This window comes from Columba livia, chromosome 7 (genome assembly GCF_036013475.1).
Source record: "Columba livia isolate bColLiv1 breed racing homer chromosome 7, bColLiv1.pat.W.v2, whole genome shotgun sequence".
Taxonomy (NCBI): Eukaryota; Metazoa; Chordata; class Aves; order Columbiformes; family Columbidae; genus Columba; species Columba livia.
Window position 1 is genome coordinate 15,753,526 of NC_088608.1, and position 16,109 is coordinate 15,769,634.

The 16,109-nt window shown below is 46.3% G+C and overlaps 1 protein-coding gene across 1 annotated transcript in view; it reads left to right on the forward strand.

Moving 5' to 3' along the window:
* The first annotated feature begins 3,186 nt into the window (after positions 1 to 3,186).
* IGFBP2 (insulin like growth factor binding protein 2) overlaps positions 3,187 to 16,109 on the forward strand; it is an 87,586-nt gene continuing 74,663 nt past the window's right edge. Inside the window, exon 1 of the mRNA XM_021290295.2 lies at positions 3,187 to 3,266. Within this exon, the coding sequence (XP_021145970.2) occupies positions 3,202 to 3,266 (65 nt within the window). The 5' untranslated portion in view covers positions 3,187 to 3,201. The remainder of the gene's footprint in view (positions 3,267 to 16,109) is intronic.

Genomic DNA, 16,109 nt, shown 5'->3' on the forward strand with positions numbered 1-16,109 from the left:
TGGAAGTAAAAATAGGAATGGGGAGGTTGGAGACAGAAGTTTTGTGGTTACTTGTCAACTCTAAGAGAGTTGAATTTGTGTCATTGCTCTGTCCAAACCCTGTATATATCCTAGGAGAATTTGTTATATCAACAAATGTGTGATTTGGCCAGGTTAGTCTCAAAATGTATTGTTTCCTCTGGGAATCTAGGGTGAAAAGAGGAATTCTTAGCAATTTTACTTGCTGTTTTCAGTGTACTTGCTGTTGAGCTTTTGTCAGGAACTTGGATAGGGTTGTCTTAGATGCTGCAGAAGCAGAGATCAAAGTGCTGGCACCTGCCTTGATGGGTATGAGCTTATGGCAGGGTCCTACCCATCTGGATTGCTACAGCTATGGAAATTGGAGGAGGGTTCGATGGAAACTGGGGCTTTGAATCTGACTGAATGTTCTGTACATGTAGCTGAGCAGGGTAGTTGATCTTGGTTGCTTTTGAAGAGCAGGTGACCTCTTTCTCAGAGCAATCCATCAGTCCCACGGGATTTTTTTCAGGATTGAGGTTATAACCCAGGGGGATGGTGGCTGTAATCAAAGTAGCATTTCAGGAGGCCAAAGGAACTTGGAAACCAAAACCTGAAAGAGCTAAGGGCAACTATCCTCATTCTAATTTTTCTCTTAAGGATGTACCTGTTTCCAAAAGAAAATAATTGCTTTGGCTTTACCCCATTTGCGCTTCTTGCTCCCTCCTACTCACTGGCAGTCTGTTTGGTCTGCAGGGGATCATGATACAAAGCCTTGGGGTTACTGTTTATGTTATGCCACATATTAAAGACTGTTGGGGCTTAGGGCTCACATGGATGGAAACCTCAGCCACATGTCTTGGTTGTCCCTTCTTGTTCATCCTCACTTAAAGGTGGTGTGAACTCAGCCCACATGGACGTACTCACTCCTTTTTGGCTTTGTGTCTTTCGTAAGGATTTCACTGAAGTATAGCCTGACAGTTATAAGTGATGAGCACCATGTTTTAAGGAGCATATCCCAGTGTGATTTCTAACTTCTCTGAACAGCAAATGTCTTGGCCTTACTGTGTGTTCAATTGCTTTCATCCCTGTGCACAGTCAAGGGTTGCCCATTGCCTTCCTGAGCTCCTTCGTGCCTCTTCCTCCATGCTGGATGCCAGCGACATTCCCAACAGCATTTCAGAAACAAGAGGGACTGATGCAAGTGAGTCACCTTCCCAGGACAGATATACCCCATCCTGGAACAATTTTCTAGGTCTCTCCCTAGAAGGAAAGCAGCTTTAGTGATGAAGCTTATTGTTGGCTTTGCAGCTCAGAGCATTGGACAATGAGAGAATGAGCCAGAGTTGGGGTATGATGGGAGCACCACTTTAACAGGCTGCGAGTCACCATCTGATTTTACACGTTGTCCTAGCTTCCACCTGCTGCTCATCTCATCTGGATGTTCAGCAGTTCCACTTGGGGAAACAGAGCATCACAGAACTGGCGATCCAGCTCCTGTGAAAGTAGCAGGCATGGCTCATAGCTTTTCTTGGAGAAATGGTTTGTTAAAGGATGGTACAAAGTAGAAACATAGTGGCATGAAACTGTGTTTCCAGTGGCTCAGGTTGACAGAGAATCCCTTGCTCGAAACTAGTCCCAGTGCTCTGAAAGTGGGCAGTTGCTGTCAGTAACACATCCCTCCTCCAAGTATTTGATCCTTAGCGGATGTTTTTTGAGGCTTGGATTGTGGCAGAGTTGTGGATATGCCTCAGGTGCCCCTGGATGCATTTAGAAAATGTCTGCTTAGAAAATGTCTAATTGCTATTCCACATATTTGAAGTGTGGTGTGTGATTTTTTTTGTTGGTTTTTGGGTTTTTTTTCTCTTGACAAGGATTTGGCATGCCTTAGATTGCTAAATATACTTTCCTCTTGCGAATTCTTGGCAGGAATCTGTGTAAAGAATCACGCCAAGCAGTCTCTTCAAATGTTAACAAGCTCATCAATGTGGCTTTCCCAGTGAAGGGTTTGTGCTCTTCTCCCACCCCAGCCACCCTTCCCCAAAATCCCCAAGCCTTCCCCTTTCTATATGCTGTTGCCCTGAGAATATGAACTAAAGCAGCTCTGCAAGAAAGGATTTTTCCAACCAGAGCTGAAAAAAGTGCTCATTAGGTGTTCAACAGGTTGGTGTCACTGCCCTGCTCGACCTCCTGGGGCTCCTGTTCAGTTGGAAGATTAGATTTTGGGGTGCTTCTGGAAAACCTAATCCATTTTCTCTGTTCACTTCCCAGTCTTACTTTTTCCTCAGTTTTTAGCAAGTTGGACTGTATCCTCGCATGACAATTGTAGATTTGATGTCTTTCTTTCAGTAGTCTATTAGCAAGTGAATGAGGCTGTCGTGCTCCCCTTTTGTTTCCTCCCCAGTGCTTATACTGGTGCAGAAGCAGCCCGGGAGCTGGTGCCTACAGACAGATGGGGGCCGCAGGTTGAGCTTCAGGCCTGGGCTGCTTCTCTCCCTCTGCCCCAGGCAAAGGGCAGTGCTGCTCCTGCATCTGAAACTGCCGAAGCAAGGAAAGGGTGGAGAAGCCAGTGCAAAGTGGCCGAAACCCCGATGTCTCCCTAAAAGCAGCCTGCTCCTAGGACTCTGGCAGCCATCCATCTATATGTCAGGCTACAAACCTCTCTGAGCTTCACCAGAGCCAATCTTGCATAAGCATTTGCAGAGCCAAAGGGCTGGTTTTCCCTCGACCTTTGCCCACCTCTTGTTTCTTCTCTTGTCCTCCTTTCCTCCGCTCCTGACCCAGAGTGTGAGCGGCGTCGCTGTGGGAAAGTGCCTGCGCTGCCCGTGCGCAGCCAAGGGAAGAGCAGGCTCAGCCCTGCAGAGCTGCACGTCTGGGGTTCTGTTGGCAGCAATTCCTCCGCCTGACTTCTCAGGAGGGAAAACGGGTTGGAGCTGCCTTCACCAGCTCTGTTGTGGTGTGCATGGTCATGGCTGATCCTTGCCCCTGTAGCAGCAGAGGGAGAGCTGGATGGGGTTTCTGATTTCTGTGCAACTACAGGCACATTATTGCTATGTTACACCAGCTGAGGCTTTGGGCTGCGCTTTTGAAATGTGAATTTTGTAAAAGATTCCCTGGGTTTTGCTCTGCCTCCTAGGTACTCTCCTGGTCTTTGGTTGACTGATGGACACACCTTGGGAGCAAGTGCTTGTGTTTGGGTTGGGGATGTTGGATCCGCCTGCGTTCAGTCCTATCTACTCTTCGTGGAAAGAGCTCAGCGGGGCAGGTAGGTAAGCTGCTGCAGAGGAAACTGAGCTGTGGGACCACAGAGCCTGTATTCATCATGCTGCAGCCTGGGATGAGCAGGGGCTGGAAAGCCAAGGGCAGACCTTGGCACAGAAGGCGCAATACTTGAGACAACTAGTAGGGTAGTCCGGGCCATGTGGTGACACCTCACTTTTCCACTAAGCTGCTTCTTGTTCTTGAAACGTTGTGACTTTGGCCCACTCCTGTGAAATGGGCCTGTTAAGCCTGGAGAGCAGAGAACTGCCCCTCCTGGACCTTGTAGTTGTATTTCTTTTGTATTTCATTCACCAAAATGGAATATTTTCAGTCTTGATTCAGTGGGCTTTTCCAAAGGGATCTCTGTCTGCACCATGGAACATTTATTTATAAGTCATGAGGTTGCTTTCAGGAATTTGCCCTGTGACCCCTTTCCATGTCTTTGATTAAATTTCATATTGTAAGAGGAACACTTAATTCTGCAGCCCTTGCCCACCCTGAGACAAATGTCCTGCAAGTCCCTGCTTTGCTCTCCCCTTCAGGCAGTTCTGGAATGGCTCCAGTTCTTTGAAAGTGTGGAGAAAGGACCCAATTTCTTCAAATAAATATTATTTCATGGGAGATGTTAAGTGGTGGATCAAGAGAGCAATTGCCATTTTCACCAAAGAAAGTTCTTCTAAGTCACCACCCGCTACTGGGCCTCACCTTTAAAGGGAAAAGTTTTGATGCAAAGCAAGATTGTCTCCAATATCCCAGCTGTGAGGCCAAATTGATTGCTTGGAGATAGCATCTTGATCTCTATCAGTCATGCCTGTTTCCATTCAAGCTGTTGGATGTGAAACTTTTTACTGTAATGGATTGGATTTGAGATTAAAAGGCTTATCTATAAAGGGATCCTTAAAAAAAACCCTGAAAGTCAGAGCAGACCCAAGTCATGCAAGGAAAGAATGGGAGCAAATAAATAACCCAAGCATTAAACAAATGATCTTTAACTTTAGTCAAAGGATGTATTCTGTATACATGAAGAATAATAAATAAATAAATAAATGCAAGCTCCTGTAGCAAGTAGACCTGTTTATTTGAAGGTAGGTCCACCTCTGACAAAAATGGTGTGTATGCCATGATAGTCCATACGAACCTCAGATGAAGACTATGCTAGTACCTGTCAAAACAAAGAAGAAAATAGGCAAAGGAGAAGATAGAAGATGATAACCAGACAGGTATGGAAACCTAAAGAAGCTGGTTTGTGATCCAAGCCCATCAGCAACCTGGCTGTTGTCAAGAGCTTTGGTTTGGTTTGGATTATTCTTACCGAATCAGTGCTTAGCAGCTTAAGACAGTGTGGACCTTAAGTGATGATAAATCATTTCACATTGCTCACTTGGAGAATCCAAGGCATTAGACATGGTGGTAGAGCTGCCAGTTACGTTACTTCTTTTATTTCCAAAGGGTGGAGATCAGTGATCAGAGTGGTTGTATGTGGAGATCAGGCTACTTCATTTGGCCAATGTACTGTCCTTCCCTTTCCCACTATTTCCTTTCTTGGTGGGTTCTGACCCTACATGCAGCTTCCTGGAGGATGTTGTGGTCCTTGAGGCATGGAATATCGTCTTGATTTGCCCATCTGTGGAGAGCTGAGCACAGAAGACCCTGCCTGCTGCCTTTTACCTCTGTTGTTCATCTGTAGGATGGAGATGACTCAGGCCTTTGCGAATACATTTCAGGGGCATTCTCTGCCATTGCTGCAGGAAGATGGTACCCTTGTCAAAGGGAGAACTTGCCATCACATGCAGAAAAAGGGTTTATATGGAAATGAGAGAGACTATGTCTTGTGGTCTTGCCCTCTAAATCAGCTGTGTTTTTAATGTTCATAAGCCAACAAAGATGAAAGACTCCTGGTCAACCCCTCTGCTCCCGTGGAAAAAAAAATACAAAGACTTGATAAATATTTTGCATTAATAAATTCCATTTGTCTTATAAAACAAAGTTTGCCAACTACCAAAGCAGGGAAAATATTTTACATAACTCTGTGTGAGACGTCTAAAAGGTTGCTATGAGCCTGGTTTGAACAACTCTTTCCACAATCCAGAATGTGAAGGAATGCTAAGCTTCACTCAGGCTAGGACCAAGCTTGCTGCATGCGTGTGTGTGCTTTTCCGCTGGCTGGTTGGTTTTATTGCAGTGGAAGTGGCAGGCTGGCTGCCTTCTGGGGAATGGAGTCCTGCAGGTGAGAGGTATGCCACAGAAAAACAGATGAAGGCATGAACATGTCCCAAAAGCTGTTTATGAACCCAAAACAATGTCCCTTGCTGTGCTGTGGGAACATTGCTATAAAAGGCAGGAAAAGTACAGCTGTCTACTATTATTGTTTTGTTATTAATTTGTAAGGGCGATGGTGATTAACCAGTGGAGCAGATTCCCCAGGGATGTTTCTTGGTCTGGATTATAGAGACTTTCTGGTTCACAGGGCTGGGACTGAGCACTGGCTGTTCTTGCTAACCCTGACAAGGTCTATGTGGTGGTTTGCTTCATCTTGCTCTGGTTTTGTGTCAGACTGCGGAGTGGCAGCAATCAGCCTTGGTGTCTAGAAGACTGTAGAAGGCTGTAGAAGGTTTTTCTTCCCACGTTCAAGCCTGTGCCCTTGATCTTGGTTAGCACTTCCCAGCACACAGAAATATGAATTGTTATGAGCGGTAGGCAGAGGGACACTGAGACAAGTAGGGTGCAGCTGAGGTCTGCCTTCAATTACAGTTCCAACACCACTCAGGATTTGGCACTCGGAGAACTCCAAGTCAAGCATGCTTTTTTGGCTTTGTAGGATGCATATCTTCACAGCTGACCAGCCTCCCTTCACCCTTCTTGTCAGGCCACTGCCAGTGTTCTAGGTTATCAGCTTGGCTTGCAGGAGCTGGGGTTATTTTTCTGCTCAGTTTAATTCTGTCTCCTTGTCACCTCTGCCTATCCCCTTGAAGATAAGATGGTCACAGCTTTTTACATGCTTACACTTGTCCTTGAGCCTCCTTTTGCCCTCAGCCACCAGCCAACGTTTCTTGGAGGAGAGGAGGCAATCAAAGGTTCCCAAGTCTCTGTCAGTGCCAAGGCCAGGCAATGCTGTGAGTTCAAACACACAGAAAATTGGGGATGCAGCAACTCCAGGTGCACAAGCACGGTCCGGAGCCTGGCTCCTACAAGCATGTAAGCCCCCCAGCCCCACTGCCTGGGATGCGAGTGCCAGGAAGATACGCCATGGCTAGAGCCACGTGGGAAGCGTCTGTTGCCTCTTGGGAAAGTATTTGAAAAAGACGACCAAGGGCTTATCCTGAACTGGGGTGAAAATTTATTTGTGAATCCCAAACAATGTTTCTCGCAGAGCTGTGGGAACATTGCTACAAGAGACACGAAAGGCCCAGCTGTCTATGATTATTGTTTTGTCGTTAATTTTTAACAATGAGCGTAATTACCCATTGGAAGAGATGCCCCCCGGGATGTTTGTTGGTCTTGAGTATTTAAACTACGAGGTCCTCTGAGCAGAGACGTGTCTCGGGCAAAGTGTACGTACAGCACCGAAAACTGCAGCGCCTTCAGCCACGACTTGTGCAACCCTACTTTGGGTTGCGCGGCAGCAGCCCGGGAGGACGCGTGTGGCCAGACGCGCCGTCTCAGCAGAGGGGTGTCAGCTCCCGCTGGGGTGGCAGTAAGTCTTGGGAAAACCTGGAGAGCTGGGTAGCCCTCAGCGCCTGAAGTCTTTCTCAGTTTCATCACATTGGCATTTTACAGCAGAATGTCTTCAGTCAGACTATTTCTAGCCAGCCCCTAGCTAAGAACAATTAGTATTTGTTTTAACAGCGATTGAGGCTCTTAGGAAAAAGTTTCAACAGCTAAACGATCAGCCCTTGGTCACCAAGGGTGGGGATGTTTTTGTTTTTTTCTTTCCTTTCTCCTCCTTAATACGCTGTACAAGTACCTTCTCTTTTAGGAATCAGTTCTGGAAAAAATGGGGACTTGCCACTAAATTATATCTTGGGGGAGGAAAACAATGCCAAGCCAGTCTATTGATTTTGTAATGTAGGCCACAGCCCCCCTTGCCCTGCGTGCAGTCATGCACAGACTCCTTGGCATCTAATTAATAATTTGCAATTAGGCAGCGGCTACTGTCTTGCATCATTTCAATGTGGTTGCCAAGTGGAGAACTGAAAAGCAAGAGAAAGCCAAAGAAACGATGACAACAACAACAACAACAAAGGTTTAAAGTTCTAGGAAATTTCACTATGTGAGGTCAAAATTCCTTGTGTATTCAGGGGCTGGACTGTTGGCTGGCAGGCGCCTCTAGTTAACATGGCAAGGACCTTTCCTTTCAAAGCCCTGCTCTCCTAAAGCACCTCCTGTTTGACTGGAGTTTCTCAGCCATAAAACGTGCACGTGTTTGGGGAGGGGGAGGACATAGGGAAAATGTGGGACTAGAGCAGGTTGAGGAGAAGTCGAATGAGGGTTTTTCTTGTGGTTGGGGTGGTGACAAATGTGCTGGGGGATGGGGACAGGCAAGGAAGAAGGGTAAAGCAGAGCTCCTAGGACAAGGCTGGGAAGGGGAGTGGGCAACGCAGCTAGGGGACTTTCAGAGCAAAGGATATCCAAGAGTGGGCTTGCAGCTAAGGGACACTTGGTCTTAACTTTTCTGGATCTTGAGGAACACATCTCACCATGACTCTCTCCTCCCAGTCTGCTGGTCAGCAGTTGGGCTGTGTTTGGCCTGTTCATGAGACAAAAGGGCTTTCCTCCGGGTGAAGCTTTTATTAGCATGGTCCTGTTAGAAAACAATAACAGTAACATCTTGTGAGTTAGGTTTTCCATTCTTTTATGCTGCTAGCACTGGGGAAGAGCTGGGGCATGCAACGTCGTTCGCACAGCAAGAAGTACCACCGCTATCAACAGCTGAACTGAGCACTTGGGGTTTCTATGCTTCTTCATGATCAAGGTTGTTGGAGACATGAGGAGAAGGGGCCCAAGGGAAGGCTGGGGTTCAGAGCATCTGATAAACCGTTTCTGCTTTGCCTGCCTTTCTTCTCTGTCTTCTCCTCTCCATGGAGGAAGCCTGTGGAGGCATATGCTTCTAGCTCTTCCCACTTACAGTCACAGTAGTCTTCATGAGGTTGGCGGCTCCAGGATCTGTGTGGCTGGAGACTAACAATTGTCTGTGGGAGGCAGGCATAAAAGATCAGCCATCTCAAAAACACAACCTATGAGAAGAGGCTGAAGGATCTGAAGAAGGAAAGGCTTTTTGAAAACATTTTTTTAAGTACAAAAAAGATTTTGCTGTAAGGTGAAAGAGCCTTATTGGTTCTCTGTGTCCATGGCAGACCTGACAAGCAGTGATGGTTGAAACTGCAGCAAGAAAGATAGAGTTTAGATGCTGGTGGCCAATATCTGGCCAAGTAGATCTGAGATCCCTTCCAGCTTCAAAATTCAACAATTCTGTGATAGAAACAACTTCCCTTCAATAAGGAAGGCTATGTAGTGATGAGAAGAGGTGGTAGTAATGTCATTTCTGGAAGTTTCAAGTTTTTCAAGTTGGAGATCAGGGAAATGCTTGTCAGAAGTGACTTGGGAACAGCTGCTGCTTTTTGAAGGAGTGAAAGCAGACTGTCCCCCTGAGGTCCCTTCTGGCCCTGGCTTTAAAAAACAGTAGCTCCCACCTTTCAGGTACTAACATCTGAGGGCATCAGGCTGTGTGTGCATCCTCCGTTTCTGCTTGGAGGAACCTGAGGCTTACAGATACCTGGCATGAGAAAAGATGGGGAGCCTGAGAGGCTGAACGATTTCATCAAGAAAAGTGCTGTTCTCTCATGCTTACCCTCCTGGATTGGGGGTTTTCTAGATGGGGAGGGTGTTCCTGCTCCAGCAGCGGTATTGGCCTAGATGATCTTTCGAGGTCCCTTCCAACCCCTAACATTCTGTGATTCTGTGTGATTCATGGCCTGTTTCTAAAAGACCCAATAACACTGGGTTGAATCACTGAGCAAACACAGTCAGAGCTGCAAACAATACCCAGAAGACTTAGCCTGCTTCCTCGGCTCCTATTTCACGATTTTATTGCTAAATCTAAACCTGGGGAGATATGTTTAACAGCACGCAATTATTATCAACCAGATCTCTTCCTCTTTGCCCTGGGCCTTTGTACACTAAGCAGTGATGGGGGGCTTGTAACTTCTTGCAGTTTCTTGCTTCTGTGAGATTCCCGTGGGCTGAGCGTGATGGAATGGCTGAGGTCCTGTGGATGAGAAATGCCTCACACCCTGCTGGCATCGAAAAAGGATTACTGTTCCCCTGCTTAATGCGTTTGTTTAATGCCCATTCCATGAGGCTGTTTCTCAGACTGTTTTCCTTGCAGGATATGTCTCTGGGTGTGCAATTAGCCAAGAAACATCAGCGTAATGACTTGTGCGTGTCTGAGTTAGGCCTGGCCCATCTTGGATTCCTGCCTTTTCCCTCACCTTTCTCCTGTCTGGAGACTTGTAATTCTCTGCAGTGCAAACTGCTCTGTCATGCTCATCCCTGGGGCTGGATGCAGACAGTGTCTCTTGCTGGTCCCCAGCCAGAGAAACCCTGCTATCACACGTAATTAGCTCCTTGACTCATCATGACTTTCATTGCCCTCACCCCCACCTTTTTTCTTGGTTGTTGTTTGGTTTTACAAGTTTGATTTGCCCTTTAGAAGCTATTGTTTCAAGCCCTGTATTCCCAGTGGCTCTGGAGGACTGCAGTGTATTCATGCAGGAATTACTGGGGCGGGCTCTGTGGTCTGTTTTGTGCAAGAGTTCAGACTGAGTGATTGTTTTGGTCTCTTCTGGCTGTTTTCTGAGCTGATGGGTTTGGCAAAAGGAGAGAAATATCTGGCCAGCATGCCGCATTGTTCAGGAGCCTGGTGCTGAAGCAGAGAGTCCTCCACCGAAGTGTAGGTCATCAGTTCAGTTTGATGAACTGATCGTCTTGGTCATCTCCAGTGGTCCACAGCAGCCATCTGAGCAGTGGCACAGGTAAGATGAAAGGGACAATGATCATTCGCTCTCCTGAACAGCCCTAGTGCTAGAAGTTTTCAAGACTGCAAGAGCAGATCTTACAGGGAAGTATCAGTGGAGATGAAGAAGCCATCACAGCCACGGGTGAGTTGTGCCAGTGGGTGAATCTTTCTACCAAGTTTATTTCTAGGCTGAATTCAGCCAGTTTTGCCACTATACCATGGATTGTGCTATAGTGCAATCTGTCAGCCTGAAGAGACCTCGTCTGTCTGTTCTCTTCTCCACGTGCATAATTACTGCCTCAACCAAGTCACCCTGGCATTGTGTCATTGACAGACTGAATGGTTCATGTCACACTTTCAGATTTGAAGTTACGTCTCTGAACCTGTCTTCCCCTCCATCTTTTGTTCTCAGTCACTTTCTTTTCCAGCTCCAAAACTCAGCCCAACAAATGTGTCTGCAGAGGGCACTGGTAAAAGACAGCCTGCTCTTGCTCCATTCCTGGCTGGACTGAAGCTTGTGTTGGCTTGGCTGGCTGGCTTCTCCTTCATCCTGGCACAAAAGGATGAAGTTTCCAGAGCCAGCAGCATGGAACTGCTTGCAGTGACCAGACCTGCACAACAACATTTCTGAGAAGAAAGGCAAACTGATCTGGCCATCTTGTGGTCTTGCTGATAGGTAAGAGCATGGTCAGACAGTTCTTTTGAAACAGACATTGTCTACCTAATGCAGCCTCTGGTCATTTCCTTAAACATGGGGGCAGGAGGATTGCTGTGCATTTTGGATAGCAGTAAGTCACATAATCTGCATCTCTGGCCTTGTGAAAGGTTTCATTGGGCCTGCAGAAGTGTTAATATCCTTTCCAGTTCTCCCTCCTCACTCTCCTACCTATAGGTGAGGTCCTTGAAGTCATCACCTGCAGCTCATGCTCAGGAGAGACCTGTACTTGCTCCCTTGATGAGAGCTGAGGAAAAAAGAGGTGTTGGAGTGGACCACGGTAGAATAATTTCTCCAAGGATTTCTCTTTGGGTAGGTTGTGTGTGCTGTAGACCCAGCTGTTTTGGAGAAGGTGGTCTGAGATCCTGTCTGGAGTAACAGAAAAACGACAAGTTTGTATCTTTCATTGCTCTTCTTCACCAATTCGTACTTCTGTAGTAGATCTGGCAAGGAATCAGCTTCAGACTTGGCACAAGGAGGAACAATCCAAATTAATTTACCCTATCCCTGCTTTAAAAACTGCAAGATCTATCAGTTTATTGTCATCCTGGAAGGCGCCGTGACATTTTTCTTGTTGCTGAATATAATTTTCCTATTAAAAATTGTCACTCATTACCATTTTTGATGTAGATAGATATAAACTAAATGTATTCCTTTCATTGATGCAATTAATGAGTAGAAGGGGTGGGTAAGTTGTTTTGCTGTTGAATACTGCAAATTAAGGTCTTCAAGAACAACAACAAATCCCTGTCTCTAATGAAAAGAGCAAAGATGTGTCAATCTTGTTTAGTTACCTGGTTATAGGATGCAGGTTTCTTACTGACAGTTTCAGAAAGAGTGTGACTGGGTAAGAATGTAGGAATGCCAGATCCAGTAGCTCCTATTGAACCAAACCTATATGAACTATCTCATCAGACATGCTTCTAAATTTTCTTACATGAATTGTTTTTCTCTGATGAAAACAGTCCTTTTTGTGAAACTAAGCATTTCAACAGGGCACATCTCTCTCTCTCTCTGAGGATTTTTTTCCTAGATTTTTCATGGGAAAGTGACCAAATAACCCCAACTCTGAGGTTGTTTTCTTTTAAAACAAATTTATAGGCCTTTGCTGAAAGCCTTGGCGTTTTTGTTTCTTCATCCTAAACCTGAGAAACATGTTAAAAAGAGGTCAAGGATAATGACACTTTTTAGAAGGAAAAAGCAACAACATTTTAACAACCTTTCTTTCTGACCAGCTTGGCTGATCATTCATTAAACCACTATTAAAAGCCTTAGAGAGGAATAAAACCTCCATGCTTAGGTGGCATCAAAGCCATCTGCCTGGAAGGTCTTTCTCAAACAGACTGGTGATGGTGCCAAAACCTTGCCAGACCAAGCTGGCCAGCTCAACCTGTTTAGTTGCCAACTTCTGTGATCCAGGCTTTGGGGTTTTGGCCCCAGTGCGATTGATTTGCACAGAGGTAAGAAACCCCAGGTTTCACCTGAGCTCCAGTTTTTCTGCACCTCTGTGGGAAAGGGAATGAGGACAGCTGTCCTGGGACACGAGCAGGGAAGCCAACAGGACTGCATGGAGCTGAGCATCCATGCCACAGAAGGCATTGAAGGTCATGGCTCTGCTTGCAGGCTCTTCCTGATGCCTGAACCAAACTATAACAAAAATTGTAGAAAAATCCCACAAAAAGTACTTTTAGGTCTTTCCTCTTTTAGACCTTGAAGACAAAGTTCCATTTGGAACAGTGGCCATCTTTAAATAATTATAGTTACATCAAAATCTGGGTTTATCTCTTCATTTATCAGACAAAACAGCCTGATCTCTCTGCATTTCAAGTGTTGCAGTAAAGCATCTCTAGTGTTAGACACAGCTGGCTGAGCCAGCATTGTGCCTGGCCCCACTGCTGCCATGATACTTTGGGTTATCAGTGAAGAAGTGAGAACATTAGATGCACACAAATGCGCCGGTGCACAGGTAATTCCCACTCCCATGAACACCATGGGCCAGGTCACTCTGCTGCTGCCGGGTTTTCTTTGTTGGACTCAGAGGGGTGGAAAGGGTGAAAGAGGTGCCCAGGCTGTAGTGAGCCAGGGATGGAGGCCAGCTGTCCCATGCACAGGCCTCCAGGGCTTTAACCTTCAGACCACAGTGCTCAGCTCCTTCTGAAAAAGGACAAAGCTGTTCAGCAAAACTGTGGAACTGCAAGGCTTGCGGGCTGAAATGAGTCCAAAAGACATATTAAGAGGCATGAGAGGCCTGTGATGAAATAGCTAAGGTATTAATGCAGCCAGAGGCTGGTAATGAGTACAAGAAATGCCCACGTTTACCCAAGAGGTCCCCAAAGGTCTCTTGTCCAGAACATTGTGATCCTTAAAGGAATCTTAACAAAGTTAAACCACAGGGTTAGGGCTCCTGGAACAAAATCTGGGCTGATGTGGTCTCAGCTCCTCTGCCTTCTTGGGTGATGAGACCCTATTTAGGAATTTTGTGCTTTTTAAAGAGCATGATTATTTTCTTCTGGGGCTTGTCACCCAGAGCCCTGATGAGGGTGCCCGTTTATCTCTATGGATGGCATGAGTCCCCCACTGTGCCCCATGGCTGTGATGCAGGTAAAGAAGCTTAAATCTCATTTTTCAGATGAGGCTCTGTCACCTAGTGGCAGGGGAAATCCTGAATGCCCAGGTACTACCTGGCGATGTACAAAATGCCCTTTCAGTACTTCACCGTCTCCGTCTCTCAGCTGCTGGAGGAAACCTATGAGGTGCAGAGCATGGGCCAGTGCAGGTTAAACTGCTATCATCACAATTTGACCTTTCCTCCTTCTTCTTGTTGGCTTATCCCCTTCTTTAATGCACAGAGAGCCTGTAGGTGGTCCATCAGTGCTGAGTAGAGCTGAGCTGCAAGGAGAAGATGGGAGCTGGAGGCTGATGAGAGCAGACAGTTGTTGGGTGGCTAAGCATCTCTAGTACTGGATATGATGCAAATACTGTAGTGACAAGGAAACCAAAGCAGGTTTGATGGATCTTCCTCTAACATTAATTCTAAACCAGTGCCCATCTGACCTGGGTTTTGGAGGGCCTGAACCTGCCTTTTAGGAGTCATTCACTGCAGTCAGACACCTTTTTGATCCATACAAGGGAGACCATCCCACTATTGGTGTAGGCAGGTCCTGCTGGTCTCCAAAACTGTAGTACCCACACTGCTCCACCCATGTCCAGGTGTCCTTTAGCCTCTTTATACCTGATAAATTGTTCTTCTTTTGTATGTACTCTTTTGCCCATTCAGGATGCCCCAATGAGGAAGAGCTGGTGAGAGGTCTTGTAGTACAGTCCTGGGCCTCTTGGCATGAAAACATTGCTGTGATGTCGTTATTTTGTACACCTGATGTGACAGTCCTTACGGCCATTCTTTGCTTTGACCATTTACAAGCCCTGATTTTAGTCCAAAATAAGCTTTCTTGAAGTAAAATAATAATTTTCCAGTCTTCCTGTAGAAGCCAAAAGTATTTTAAGTTGGACTGAACGGGCCTAAGCACAGAGGGGGGAGGTAGCCAATAGGTTGGGGACATTTTAATAATGAAAAGAAGAATGTGAAAGGAAGGATTAAACCTGGTGTTTTATGTGTATTTATTGAGTCAATTTATAAGGTGCCTTTTGCAAAATATCTTGAGTGTGCATGAAAAACCACAAAGCAAAATATTTGAAAAATTTGGACATGAAGCCAGCCTGTCCCAGCATACAGCCAGGCAGCAGAGGAGAACCTGGCACCAGGAGCAGCTCTGATCGCCAGACACCAGCAGGAGGAGATCTGTGTCTGTAGGGCAAGGTGAGCTGTCAAGGGAAGGATCTGTTCCCTGTGGACAAGCCAGCTGCTGGTGGGTCTTCGTGGGCAGCCTGGAGAACAGGGTGGCTCAGCCCATCAGATGTCCTCCAGGGAGCAGTCCTGGGATGAATGGCCTTGTTGGAGATGGTGTGATCCTGGCTGATCTGGAAGGCCTGGATGTGATCCATTGCAAGTCCAGCCAGTGAACATATGGTCCCCAGGAGTGGTGCTGCCTGGATGGGGAGCACTTTGTGGAGTGCAACCACTGCTCCCTCTGCACTGCTTGACCCCTGGCATTGCTGCCCTAGGCTAGTTTCAAGGAGAGGCCAATTAGCAGTCCCTTACAGTAATTTCACCTGGCCACAGCAAGAGCACAGATGTTTGTGGCATGGTCTCTGTTACGGGATTTTCTTGCTCGCAGCTGAAGGTCAGCACTAGTGTTGACTCTGGCACATTGCCATGCTGATGGTGTCTTCCCATGAGATGTCCAGAGCTTCCCCCTCCAATTGTAGGGCTCTGCTCAGTCCTGCCAAGGGACTGCCAATTGCCACTCTGGGGTGGCTGCCTCTTCAAAAACATTTGGGAAGTGCACGGGACTCTTATGTGGTGAGGAGCACCCCACAGTGAGTGGTAAGTCAATGCTTTGCAGTCACAGGTAGCTGGGTAACCTCTTGAATGGTGGACTGCTTTTGGACAGGCACAAGAAAAAGGTTCTGTTGAGTGTTTAGTCAAATTAAAGAGCAGGTAAAAAGTCCTCAGAAAAAAATTGCAGCAACTCTGTTATGCACCTTCCCCAGTCTTTTTTAAGCATCGCAAGGAACTGAAAATGGGTAGAGCAGAAAAATGACTATATTGATTGCTTCGATCCATACAAGATATATATTTTTAGCATCTGTAGTGTAGTTAAATTCCCGATGCAGTATTTTTCTTGAAAACAATTTACCATAATAAAAATGAAGGAACACCATGCCCTGGGGACAACGGTTAATCCACCACACACAAGGACATTTCATCGGGGGGGAAGCATATCTAAAATATGAGGTTTCATTGCAGGAAATACTGCTCACCAAAATGCCGAACTAAACATATTCAAAGAGATTACTTTAGCATACAAATCTGACTTGTGCGGTGTCTACTGGGCTCAGGATCAGGGAGATGGGTGAGATTAGCAAAACGTTGTGAGTTGAGTGGGTTTCATGACTTCCTTCCCTACAGTCAACCACTTGCCTCTCTTCCAACGGGGAGGAGAGTAAAATACTTTAAAAACCCCAAGAAAACCAGCATCTGTTGGCACTAGCCCATTGGTT